The sequence below is a fragment of the Fusarium solani genome (assembly GCF_023522795.1).
Source record: "Fusarium solani strain SB1 chromosome Unknown bctg00000006, whole genome shotgun sequence".
NCBI classification, from domain to species: Eukaryota; Fungi; Ascomycota; class Sordariomycetes; order Hypocreales; family Nectriaceae; genus Fusarium; species Fusarium solani.
Genome location: NW_027072151.1, coordinates 2583692 through 2595718, shown reverse-complemented (window position 1 = coordinate 2595718; position 12027 = coordinate 2583692). Strand labels below are relative to the sequence as shown.

General features: G+C 50.9%; 5 protein-coding genes across 5 annotated transcripts; 2 read left to right on the top strand and 3 right to left on the bottom strand.

The window, feature by feature from the left end:
* Positions 1 to 585: 585 nt before the first annotated feature.
* On the top strand, positions 586 to 2360 carry MRS44_010517 (uncharacterized protein; the record flags this gene model as incomplete). Its single annotated transcript, XM_046272247.2, has 4 exons — positions 586 to 818; positions 868 to 1898; positions 1946 to 2198; positions 2246 to 2360. The coding sequence occupies 4 exons, from the start codon at positions 586 to 588 to the stop codon at positions 2358 to 2360; spliced, it is 1632 nt and encodes a 543-aa protein (XP_046128449.2).
* A 153-nt stretch (positions 2361 to 2513) lies between these two features.
* On the bottom strand, positions 2514 to 4667 carry MRS44_010516 (uncharacterized protein; the record flags this gene model as incomplete). The annotated part of the gene is made up of 3 exons (XM_065620143.1): positions 2514 to 2933; positions 3000 to 3902; positions 4320 to 4667. 3 exons carry the CDS (start codon positions 4665 to 4667, stop codon positions 2514 to 2516), a joined length of 1671 nt encoding a protein of 556 aa, XP_065476332.1.
* Positions 4668 to 6157: 1490 nt separating this feature from the next.
* On the top strand, positions 6158 to 6898 carry MRS44_010515 (uncharacterized protein; the record flags this gene model as incomplete). The annotated part of the gene is made up of 1 exon (XM_046281521.2): positions 6158 to 6898. The coding sequence occupies one exon, from the start codon at positions 6158 to 6160 to the stop codon at positions 6896 to 6898; it is 741 nt and encodes a 246-aa protein (XP_046128452.2).
* Positions 6899 to 7524: 626 nt separating this feature from the next.
* Positions 7525 to 9980, bottom strand: MRS44_010514 (uncharacterized protein; the record flags this gene model as incomplete). Its single annotated transcript, XM_065620142.1, has 4 exons — positions 7525 to 7892; positions 7948 to 8145; positions 8352 to 8739; positions 8790 to 9980. The coding sequence occupies 4 exons, from the start codon at positions 9978 to 9980 to the stop codon at positions 7525 to 7527; spliced, it is 2145 nt and encodes a 714-aa protein (XP_065476331.1).
* A 916-nt stretch (positions 9981 to 10896) lies between these two features.
* Positions 10897 to 11844, bottom strand: MRS44_010513 (uncharacterized protein; the record flags this gene model as incomplete). Its single annotated transcript, XM_046280203.2, has 2 exons — positions 10897 to 11540; positions 11619 to 11844. 2 exons carry the CDS (start codon positions 11842 to 11844, stop codon positions 10897 to 10899), a joined length of 870 nt encoding a protein of 289 aa, XP_046128454.2.
* Positions 11845 to 12027: the final 183 nt, after the last annotated feature.

Here is a 12027-nt window from a genome sequence, read left to right as displayed (position 1 = left end):
TGGTTAAACCATGGAGCGGCTTGGAACCTGATAAACCCGCAGGATCACGCACACAGCGAACAGTATGCTCAAACCGGATAGTAGAGGATGGCTTGTTCGGTCAAGATGGGCGCGAACGTGGGTTCTTGTATCTGCCGTTCCGCTCTGTCCCCACCGAACTAGCCATCATGAATCGCGCTGTTTCGGTGGATTGTCATGCCGACCAAACGTTAACACGGTGATCTTCATTTCTTCTACCACTCCGAGAGTCATTGCCGATGCCATACCCATGCACCGTAGCCACCTCGGCCCCGCGCTCCTCCCCGCCTTGCTTCTCAAGTCTGGGGAACATGACTCGCGAAAGCATGCCCAACTCGCTGGAAACCTGGGGTTAGACCTGGGGTATCGTCCAGAAACAGCATATAGCCGAGCTCTTTTCCAAGCATCGCCAAGGTTTTGGGCCGTGGTTTAGGCGTAGAAGCGGCGTGAAGCTGGCTAGTACTGCGAATGATGAGATTGTATAAATGGAGGATGCTATACCCATCTGTTGAAATGTGGAGGCATTGGTGAGCCGGACTTGCTGAATCATCCGTGATAATATCCACAATGGCTCGTGAGAGTATCGAGGCCAAGCCCGACATCAGTCAGCACGACAACCCGGCTGACAACGAACATGGCATCACTCGCAAGGACCTCGCCTTAGACGCTGCCTCCAAAGGTCAGGGTGTCTCTGGCTATGAGACATTGTCCTTGTGGGAGACCGTCAAGGCCTTCAAGGTCAACGCCGCCATCTGCTTTGCGGTCACCTTTAGTGCTGCTACCGATGGCTACCAGATTGGGTATTTACAAGCCTTCCACACCTGCTACCAACCCTGTTAACATGTACAGCATCAACGGCAACATCATTGCCAACCCAGGCTTTGTCCGCCAATTCGCTACAAAGCTCAATGATGCCGGCGAGCCCTTCCTTGCCTCGGACATCCTCGCCGGCTGGAGCTCCATCATGTCGGTCGGCCAGATCATCGGCATGACCCATTTGACCTTTGTGTCCGACCGTTTCGGCCGCAAGGTTGCCATGTATTGGTACTGGTTAATCCTTGCATGCAGCGTTCTGTGCGAAAGTTTGGCCCGGAGATGGGAGGTTTGGCTTATTGCTAAGCTGCTCGCGGGTATTGGTGTGGGATGTTTGCAGTCTACTATTCCGACTTACATCTCCGAGGTCGCGCCTATTAGAATCCGTGGTGGTTTACTCATGAGCTATAGTCTTTGGTTCACCGTGGGTCAGTTCATGGCGCCTGTCGCCTTGCAGGTCCTCTCTCAGACCGACCGCCACGACTGGCTCACGCCCATCTATACCCAATGGGCTCAGATCGGTCTCATGATTCTGATCTACCTTCTCGTCCCTGAATCGCCTGCCTGGTGCGTCAGTCGAGGCAAGCATGAACAGGCCAAGAGGTCCCTGCGAATCCTCAACCACGGCGTCAAGGACTACGATGTTGATCAGCAGTTTCAACTCCTCTCCATGGCGATTGATCACGAGCGTACCGTCGCTGCCGATCAGCGTCGTGAAAAGTGGTATGCCATCTTCCAGGGCATAGACGGACTACGCACTCTCATTGCGCTGTGGACTCTTCTTACCCAGCAATTCATCGGCCTCACCCTCTTTGGAACATTTGGAAGCTACTTTTTCCAACAAGCTGGCATCTCTGACCCATTCAAGTACACTTGCATTACTTCCGGCATCAATGTCGCCGCCGGTATCGCCTTGGTCTTTGCCGCGGATTGGGTCGGTCGTCGCAGACTTTCTTGCAGTGGCACAACTCTCTCTTGGGTTTGCACTACTGCTATTGGCATCCTCGGGGTTGTGCCACAGGTTTCTGCCACTAACTATCTCATGGTGGTCTTTGCCGTTCTTTGGAGTAAGTGATGACCTACCCAAGGTTGACTTGCGCTCACCAACTGTTAGATCTCGGAATGGTCTCCAACGGTGCCACCGGTTGGGGCTTTATCGGTGAAATCTCATCTCAGCGCTTGAGACCCTATACAGCTGGTTTCGGCGCCGCGTCGACATGTGTTGCCGGCGTGGTTATGAACGTCCTCACCCCTTACATGGTCAACACCAACCAGTGGAACTGGGGTCTCAAGACGGGCTGGTTCTACGCTGGACTTGGCCTGCCCTTCACCGTCGCAATGTGGTTCTTGATTCCCGAAACTGCCAGGTTTGTTCGGTCCGTCGTCACATTGATCTCGCTCTGACGTTTTACAGTCGCTCACCTGCCGAGTTGGACGAGTTATTTGAGAGAAAGGTTCGCCCTTGGCGATTCCACAAGACAGAGACAGCCACCCAGCGCATTGTCAAGGTTGATGAAGGTGATGAATAAGGCAATGATCATGCAGCAACGAGATTTCTCATACCTGGTAATACCTGATATGCCAACTGGGAGGTGGGGTTGGGGCTGGGAAAAGAAAGAACCTGAGATCATATTACTCGTCTTCCAGGTCCATCTGCCAAGACTCTGCTCTATATATCTCAATCATACCCCTGAATCGAACCTGTCCTTGATCTGTTCCGTTTCTGCTTCACGGCCAACTCCCAACACCCGCTTCCCCTTTCTTGTCAGATGCATCATTCCATACCGGAGTCGCTCTTCTCTCATCATCTCTGTGATATCTATTGCCGTCATACTTCCAACTTCGGGTAGTAACTCGAGGGACTTGGAGTCCCGCACGGCGGTTGAAGCATAGCCGAGAATCTCGGGGCCGTCGGCAACGTGGGTAAAGACCACGCTGAGCACGCCACAGCACAGCAGCACAATGCATGAAACGAAGCATAGGGCGATCCAGAGCTTAGATATGGTGTATGTTTGGACCAAGTGGCTCACTTGGGCTGGCTCTGTTACGTTGTCCGAGAATGATGGCATACCGTCGACAATGTTTTGCGTCTCCATGTCAATCTGCGAGAGGACAAGATATGTATTGAACAGCTGCGATAATCGGCTGCTAAACAATGCATCACTCACCCCCTCGAACGCGTCGAGGTAGATGGCCTCAACGGTGTGTCCTGACTTGGAGTCGGCCAGATACTTCATCGACAGATCTGCCTTTCCAGAAGAGCTTCTCCCTGCTGCTAATGGCAGTCCTACGGAGGCCCAGCGCGAAACAGCGGGAAAAGACAGGTGCGAGATATCATCGGGCGCATGCCGCCGGCGGGAAGGGCGCTGTGCCACGACGGTGCAGTTGTGCCGAGATGCTGGGGAGCAGGACACTCGGGACTCAACACATCTTTGCTTCACGTCACATTTAGCTGCAGCGGTATAGTCTTTTTCAAGGCTGCCTCCAGGCATGATCCTGGCGTCGAAAAAGAGGTTTGCCGGCTTGGACTCGATCCCCGTCTCATTCTCAAAAATGAAGGGCCGTGTGAACTCGGATGTAAAGTGGCTACCCCAGCCAAGCCTGTCAAACAAAATTGAAGTATTTAGCCAAAAGGGGTCGACGAATCGATCAAGGCCAAAGTTCCATGTCGTCACCGGCGTGCCGGAGGAGACGTTGTCGTTATTTTCGCGGCAAACGCCATAGATGGTCCCGTTCTGGTAGGCGACTTCAACCGAGACCCAGCTATCCAACATGGTGATGTTGTATCTAAAGGTCCACGTGCTGCGTTGCTGCTTAGAGCAGTTGAGTTGAAGGTAACTGGTGTGCATAGAAAAGGTGGAGTTGCCCATAGGCACATTGGCAACGGGATATCCTGCGAGTGAGGAAAAGCATTCAAGATCCAGACTCCAAGACACTCGGCTCCAGGCATGATAATCCACTCCTTCAGACAGGAAGGGGATCTTGATGTTTCCCCAAAGATCCATGCCGTCTGTTTTCGTCGTTGGAGGAGCTAGCAGCAACGCACTGTACCAGTTCGCTAGGTAGCTGATCTTATCGTCAATAGCAGAGGCTTATACTCCACTTGGCGGTTTAGGCCAGGCAAGGACGGAGACGGCGTCCGAGTCAAAGTGAACGATGGTTGAAGGCTGTACGACGGGCTCAAGATTTGAGCCGAGGATACGCAACAGGGACTGGCCACCGAGAGGTGAAAAGATCCATATGAAGAGCAGCCCGCCCCCCCAGGGGGTTCATGACGCAGAGTTTGGCATGGGTCAGCACTGTTGAACCAACTGTCTGGCTTCCCAGGAGCTGCTCCAGGGTGCCAAGGGTGACTCCCTGCTCGAGTTTCCATCGCGCAACCTCGTATACGAAACGACCGACCGTGGAAGCAAAGATTAGGGGGAACAGTGTGCCGAGTTAATGGGAGTAGCCACTTTTGTTATCCACACGTTGGAAGGGCCACATACCACGGTGGTCGCGTTGTTCCATTTTGCATACGAAGTCTCGCTGGCCTCTGAGCCATCAAGACACAGGACCATGATGGCGAAGACGAGGAAGGCAATTGGTGATGTAACGGCAGCCACGTCTCCGAGGATTGTGCCCAAGTCGAGGCTATGGCGCCGTACTCGTGGCATTTCGCCGTCGTGGGGATGGGCATTTTCTCCCTCAGAAGTGTCAGGCTCGCTTGTTATCGAATCTCCAAGACCAGTCTGCTGACTCTCTTCTTCCACATGGCCTTGTGTCTCTTGGTGTGGGACAGGTTGGTAGTTGGTAGTGGCATGTGCCGAGGAGGAGTGGCTGGGCGTATGATCCATTCTGAAAAGCTTAATGAACAAGCTTATAAGTTGGTCGAAGGCTCCCAAGGGTGGCCGATCGAGTAGGGATGGGTTTAAGTCTTTTTCCAAGCAAGTTTCGGGCTAACTTGTACCCCTTTCGCCTCCAAAGAGCCCAGTATCACAAGGCAGGGCATACATCTCGCCAAGGCCCGCGGATCATAGCCTGCACATAATTACATTCAGCACGGTAGGCTTGGGGGGACAATATTACCCAATGGGGGAAATCATAGCGAGAAAGCGTACAAGAATCTCACAGTGATTACAACACCTCCAGTTGAAAACAATTATTAGCCACAGACGAATTTCACAAGCCTTGCCCAATGGCGGCAGGATGCAATTAAAGTGATACAATCTGTTAAAAAAAAAACCACGATGCGTCCCACGCCCACTTTTCTACCGAAACATCGGCTTTAGACACATCCGTTGAGCTACTGCTCCCTCTGCTGCTCCCTCTGGACAGCCGCGCACCCAGTGTCCATACCTCTACATGATCCGGGGCAAAAAGCGAGTAATCTAGGATGCCATTCTCTTGGGATGGGCACCTTGAAGCGCGGAATGAAAGGTCTCGGAGGGAGTCGAACCCTCGCTGGCGGAATCAGAATCCGCAGTCATGACCGTTAGACCACGAAACCTGAAGGGTTGTAAATACAGGTTCTGAACTGCGCTCATCCCATCACCATGTTGACCCGGGACAGCTATGGCTGGATAGTCAAATACCAGACTTGGTATCAGGACCTTCGAAGCCAAAGTGTCTGCAGGCGAATATAAGTAGATAGCCCTTATGGGGGACATCAGAGTTGCGACAGCTAACATTTCGAAAGCTCAGGAGAAGAGGTTGAAAGGAGTGAGAGCTGTTTCAAAAAACACTACTTCTCACTGAGCTTATAGGTTTCATGTTATCCTTTGCAAGATACTGCTCAACTCAAGGTTGTCTTGGCAGTAAGCCGGTCTCTGCCAGATCACCACTTGAGCACAAGGAACGCGCAGTCTTGATAGCACTCTTTATCTGTCTGCTATTTACGTTCTACCATGAGGCTGTCCAGGCCCTAATCTTTAAGGTCGACAGATCCTAATAACGTTCGGCTAATCAAGTTGGACAAAACTGCCTTGGGGCTGAGGACTAGCTCTGAAACTGGGAGAGCACAAGAATGACAAACCCCGGGGGGCTGAAAGCGCTACAGATATGAAAGGTATTGCGTCAGGGGGTCTATTCGATCAAGATACGCAGAAGCATGGGCCATGACGTTATTTCCACAAGTCTCGCCTCCCTTAGAGGACGCCTCGCGCCGGGTCTCTCGCCGCGAAGAGAGGCTATCTTCGAGACTATTACTGAAACTAACGATTTCAAAATGGGCCTCGTAAAGACAAAACCCCTTTCAGTCCTCATATAAGTCTCCCTTTCTAATGGGGGATTCATCATCTTGTTGCTCTTACAGAATTGCTGTGAAATCACTCAATCCAAAGACACCATGCAGTCGCGCGTGATCTACGGCTTCATCACAGCCGCGTCGCTGTTCACTGGCAGCATAGCCGGGCCTTGCCTGCCATCCGTATCTTCCCTCTCCAGCACCGAGAATGTCCCATCCAGCACAACCGATAGCGCGTCGTCCTTTACGAGCACTGTCTCCTCGCTGAGTTCCACCGACGATGCTACATCAACCACCGATATCACATCAACCGCCTCTCAGGAATCATCCGCATCAACCACCGAGACTACCACCAGCGGCGTCTCCAGCTCCACCAGCAGCGTGGAGCCCATCCCCACGTTCTACATTTACGTTGCCAACACCGACGCTGACAGCATCAGGGGCGCCAACCCCCTCTATCGGGACGACATTCCCGACTCCGAGATTCGCCTAAACCTTTATTCCATAACGCCAGGCGATGACCTTTACCGGTTTGGCGAGTTTCACGTTCAAGAGTCTACAAACCGCCTCATGATGGGCGATTTCTACGTCTCGGCCAATTCCCAGGTAGGTGTCTCACTCAGGGCCAGACCGCTCTCTGATGTCACGGGAGACGAACAGTTCGTCCTGTGTGAGCCTCCTTTGGAGTTTGGGCAGAAGCTTCTGTGCTCGGTCGACGCGACTCCAAGGACGGCGTGGCATGTTCTCACCGCGCAGACATATGATACTGCAATCTATCTTTTAGATCCGGACAACGTTCCTGACGAGTACTCTTCCTTTGAGTTTATTGTGGATCGAATTTAAGACGGCCTCTAGTAGAATCTAATCATAGGGTGAGGTTGGGTTTTTCGCACACGAGCAGGAAAATCATTGGGTTAATATATACGCCGCCGTAAAGGAAGCTATGTTGTTCTTTATAAGCAGACCAAATATTTAATATATCACATAAGTAGATTAGTCTTCTTCACTAGTACCTATTATTCTTTTCACTTTCCTTGCACTATGAATCTTGTCTCCATATGGCGTCGTATTGATATTTAAATTCAGTTTCGAGACTAGGATTATGTTGAAAACCACCTTTACTACTGTCTGACTTTCTTTCTGTCTGTGGGAAGCAAATAATCTGTGTATTCTTCTAGATTAGGTCTTATCCGGGACTAGGTATTCCAATAGACTGCCTTGATGATTGCGAAATCTCAAAATATGATGGCCTCAGAAGCCAAAGTTCACTAGATGTTCCTTTCCGCCTTTTCTAGGATACGTAGATGCAACTAGATTCTCTCGTTGATAGATCCACTAGGGTCATATGACAACCAAGACCAGCGGTGAGACATAACTGGCTATTTCCTTCAAGTTCTCTATATGTATTTACTCCTGAGGTTTCGTTTGTGTCCTTCTGACCTCAGGCCCCGCCATACCACCAATCCAGGTTAGCCCTGCGTACCTAGGACCTTGGAACCTCTCCTTCGAATATTGAGCACAATGTCTAGATGGCGCACACCAAGGGGTGCACCTTCATTAGCTGCCATGATCCGTGCAGTCTTGATAGCGCTTTTTATCTGCCTCCCGTTGATATCCCACCGCGAGAGGTTGTCCAAGTCCGCGTCATCAAGATCAACAGAGTCTGGAGGTAGCCGGCTAATGAAGTTGGACCAAATCTGCCTTCGGGAATCTTGGCTTAGGTGATCGTAAGTCAGTATAATATCGATACGAGACTCGAAAGCTGGGTCGATTTCTTCAGTCCTGTTGGTGGTGAGGATGAGGACTCCTTGGTAATATTCCAACGACGTCAAGAATACTAGAGTCGGTGGTTAGCAAAGTCCTCTCTGGAAAACCGGTTTTAGCATGTTGACCTGATACCAGCTCATTTTGAGCAAGCCTATCGCTAGATCGCTTCTCCAGGAAGACGTCGGCCTCATCAATGAGTAGCACCGCATTCCAGTGCGAACATCGACGGAAAGCCTCTTTCAGAGAAGATTCGACATCGTCGGCTGAAAGGCCCAGGTCGCCAGCCCCGACCCTGTATAGGGGCCTCTTGAGCTCTTCGGCTACTAAACTAGAGTCAGTCTTGTACTGACAAAACTCTTCCTAGATAGAAGTACTTGATTCGGCGGTCAAAGTTTTGCCCACTCCTGGTGGTCCGGCAAGAAGTAAGATCAACCCCTTTCCTAAATTCCCAAGTGGTTAGTACCAAGTTGCACAAGCCCCAGCATAGCTAGGTGAGCATAAAATGGAAATGTTGGTTGGTTTTCAATACCTTTTCCTTCTATAAAGTCATCAAACCCTCCATCCTCCTCTTTCGCAGTATGTGCAACTAGGGCTAGAAGCAGTTGTTTCTCTTCATCTGGGATGACGAGATTGCCCAGGAGCTTCTCATTCCAGGTGACAGGGGTGATGTCACTCACGGTGAATTCGAACCATTTCTTCATACTGAGGGCGAACCCCTTGACGCGTGGTACCGCCAACATGCACTGCTTTTCGGTCAAGGCGGTTTGCCGTTGACTCCTTGTGTGACTGCCACTAGGGGCATCAGGAGAATCTGTCTCCTGTTTCCCCTCCTCACTTTCAAGCTCTGTTAGGTCCGGAACTGAATGGTGCTGGAACCTGTAAAAGGCATTGGCGTCGACGATTATGCGCTCCGATATCTGGAGCCAGTAAGTACTGAGCGCAATGGTAAGAAAAAGAAGCCACATACAAAGATTGTGTTTCGTTCCCATCCGGACTCTAAATGCACCAAGCCATTATAGTTTTTGACGTGCTGGCCACATAAACCTTCAAAGACCCTTCCTCTGTCAGTCAAACGCTTCTTGATTTTCTCTTGATCTGGATGAGCCCCGAGAGGGAAAGCATCAAGATCAGTCGCCTTGCGAAATCCCTGGAAGCTCTCAATCTTCCAAGTCTTTTCTCTGTATCCAAAGCTCTTCCCATTCCAATCCAACACCTGGACTCGGAGTATGCATACAAGACCTCCCATAAACTCTTTCTCGATGGACGCATCCTGGAGTATGCTGGCCGAAAGCACACCATCCTTGGATCTAAGTACGATCTCGCCAGGAACGAATGCCATCAGAATGTTGGGAAAGGTGGTGTAGCCAGTCTTGCGGAACTCCTGAAAGGCTTGAAAAGAACTATTCAAGTCCGCCTCTAGGGTTTCCCGTAGAAGCTGAAGGAGCCCCTTTGACTTTTCGTTGTCTGTGGTCTTTTCTGCCAGGAGCAAACGATCCCAACGTTGCACCAGACCCATGAAAGGAGGCCGAAGCTCAACTGTCGGGGCTGCAGCATCAATATCGACGCAGCCAGACAGTATATCTGCGAGACAGTTCTTCAGCTCGGGACTCTGAACAACGATAAAGTCTGTCTGGAGAGTGGCATTGTGATAGTGGAGGATAGCAAAGTCCCTGGCCTCGTCCCTTCCACCGAGGGCCCTGTCAAGCTTCTGCTGAACACCGCTGGCAATTGGAACTTTAGTGGAGTAGATCGTTTCTCCAACGACGTTTTTCTCCCTCGTGTCATAAAGGTGCTTTATTTCAGCTTTCCCGCCGGGTTCGTATTCGTCCTCATTCTCCACCTCGTCTCTGTCAGAGCTAGAAAGGGTTGATGAATAGTCCTTCATAGAGGAACCGCCGCTAAACTCTCTCTCGTTTTCTCCAATCCTAGTTCCGAAAGACGTAGATGTTTGCTTCGACCGAGTTGATTCTTTATTGACAGGGGCCTGGGAATGATGGGAATCCTCATCCTCTTGTCGAACACTGTCTTCAATTGGCGCAAAGTCGTCATTGTGGCCTATTTCTGATTGGAGCGCCTTGGCTGTGAATTTTTCGTCATCAAACACGTCTTGAATGGCAGTGAACCGGTCCTCAAGCCTGGCCGATTTAGTGCCCTGCATTCTGTGTGATATCTTGTTTGCCAAGGGTCTTCGGACTAGGTTCCGGGGTTGAAAGGTTCTCCAGGCAAGCGAGCCGGGAAAGAAAAAGGAAGGGGGTGGGTGATATACATAGGTTTGTAAGAAAAGTCTTGATCTTTAGGCTTTCTGTTCCCTTAAAGGGGTATTTCTGCTTTTTTTGGGGCCTCAGGCCAGATATCTCAGTTCCAGATTGCGATACCGAGGCAGCTGAAGGCCTACCCATTGGGCCTCCTGCATGCAGCCTGAACACACCTGAGCAGCCTTTTCCCGGGAGATTTCCCAGACCCTTGTTCGATGTTTATTAAAAATCTCGCCCTATTGGCCACTTTCAGACCGGGCGACTCGAGTTGAGGCCTCCTGGGATAGACATGCCAGCTCACTTGGCGTATCTCAGCTCAAACCCGTCCCCAGATCTCACTGGCCTACAATTTCATGTAATGATATCATATGGCTTGCCGTAATTGAGCCGTTTTGCTTTTTATGACCTGTCAAATTGGTGGGAAGCTCGGAGTTGCATGGATCGTGGATAGCTGAGAATAACCCTGACCAGCTGATGACGCCCTTTTTCAGCTCTACTCTGTACGCCATCTTGGATCGCGCTGCCCTCTTTTCTTCATCGGCTTTCGATTATCCCCAGAAGTTTTCATGTGAAACATTATAGCAACAATGGTTCACATTTCATACCTCTTCAAAGTGAAAGTGGACATTATCAAAGCCTTGCCCCAGGCAGGTCCTTCGGCTTCTGTCAATGAGACATTTACCTATGGCAAAATCCAGCTTAGCCCCGATCAAGTCCGAATATTGCTTCTTCTGTCCGAATAGCATGGGAAAGACGGGAACCTTCATATGGTAGAGCAGATGTGAAAAACTGGGTATTGTTCAAGACTATCTTGACAAACTATAGAAGAAAGTCGCCTCCACTTTCTTTTAGTGTATACTGATACTCGGGTTCAAACTGCAGATACATGACCTCTGGAGTCCCAGTTCCGTCCTTGGTGTACTGTGCCTCTTCATCGCTCACCAAGGTCTTGGTGAGCTGCGATCCATCAGGTGCCACGGCCGCTTCGACGAGCAGCTGGGCCTGACATGCCCTCTCCAAGGCGATGAAGAACGCTGCAGCCTCACCGATGGTTCCTCCTGAAGTCAGGAGACCGTGGTTCTGCAAAATGATATTCTTCTTGGTAGCACCGAGCGCATCAGCAAGACGAGCGCCCTCCTCCTTAGCAAACACGACACCACCAAAGTTGGCGTACACGGCAAGATCCTTGTAGAACATGCAGCTGTCCTGATTAATCATCTCAATTGGCTTGCCAAAGGTTGACCATGCGCGGCCGTAGGGGCTGTGAAGGTGGCAGGCGGCGTTGATGTCGGGGCGACGCTTGTGGATGGCGGCGTGGATGATGAAGCCGGCTTTATTGACGAGCTTGTCTGCGCCGCCAATCCGGTTACCTTCTTCGTCGATATGGATGAGGTCGGACACTTTGATGAGACCAAAGTGAACGCCGTAGGGGTTGATCCAGAAGGTGGTTGGCTGAACAGGGTCTTTGTATGGCCGTCAGTATCAAGGGTCTGAGTATCAGATGCCCAAGGAGCGGCATTCTACAGGATGCGTTTACTCACCTCTCAAGCTAATGTGACCACTGCTTCCATCCGCATAGCCAAGTCTCGCAAAAACTCGGAAGGCCCCGGCCATTTGCTCTAGTTGCCATCGTCTTGTTGCCTCCTTTGTTGGAAACTGTGGAATCTTTTGCAGACGCTTCACCTTGCCATCCTTGTCTGTCGAGACATTCAAGCTGGACTGGCTTGGCGGAGTGGCTGTGGTTGTGATAGTGGTAGTTGAAGACATGATTGATGTTCTTACGATCAAAGGGATTATACACCCGAGCTGGTTCTGTCGTCTGATAGGCACTTGAATGATACAAGAGGAGATGTTTACGGCGGGGGAGTTCATATATAACCGGCGTCTTCTGAGTGGTGAGTCGTGTTTAGTCACCCGGATGTGTGCCGTAGGTTTTCGGGTATCATCCGC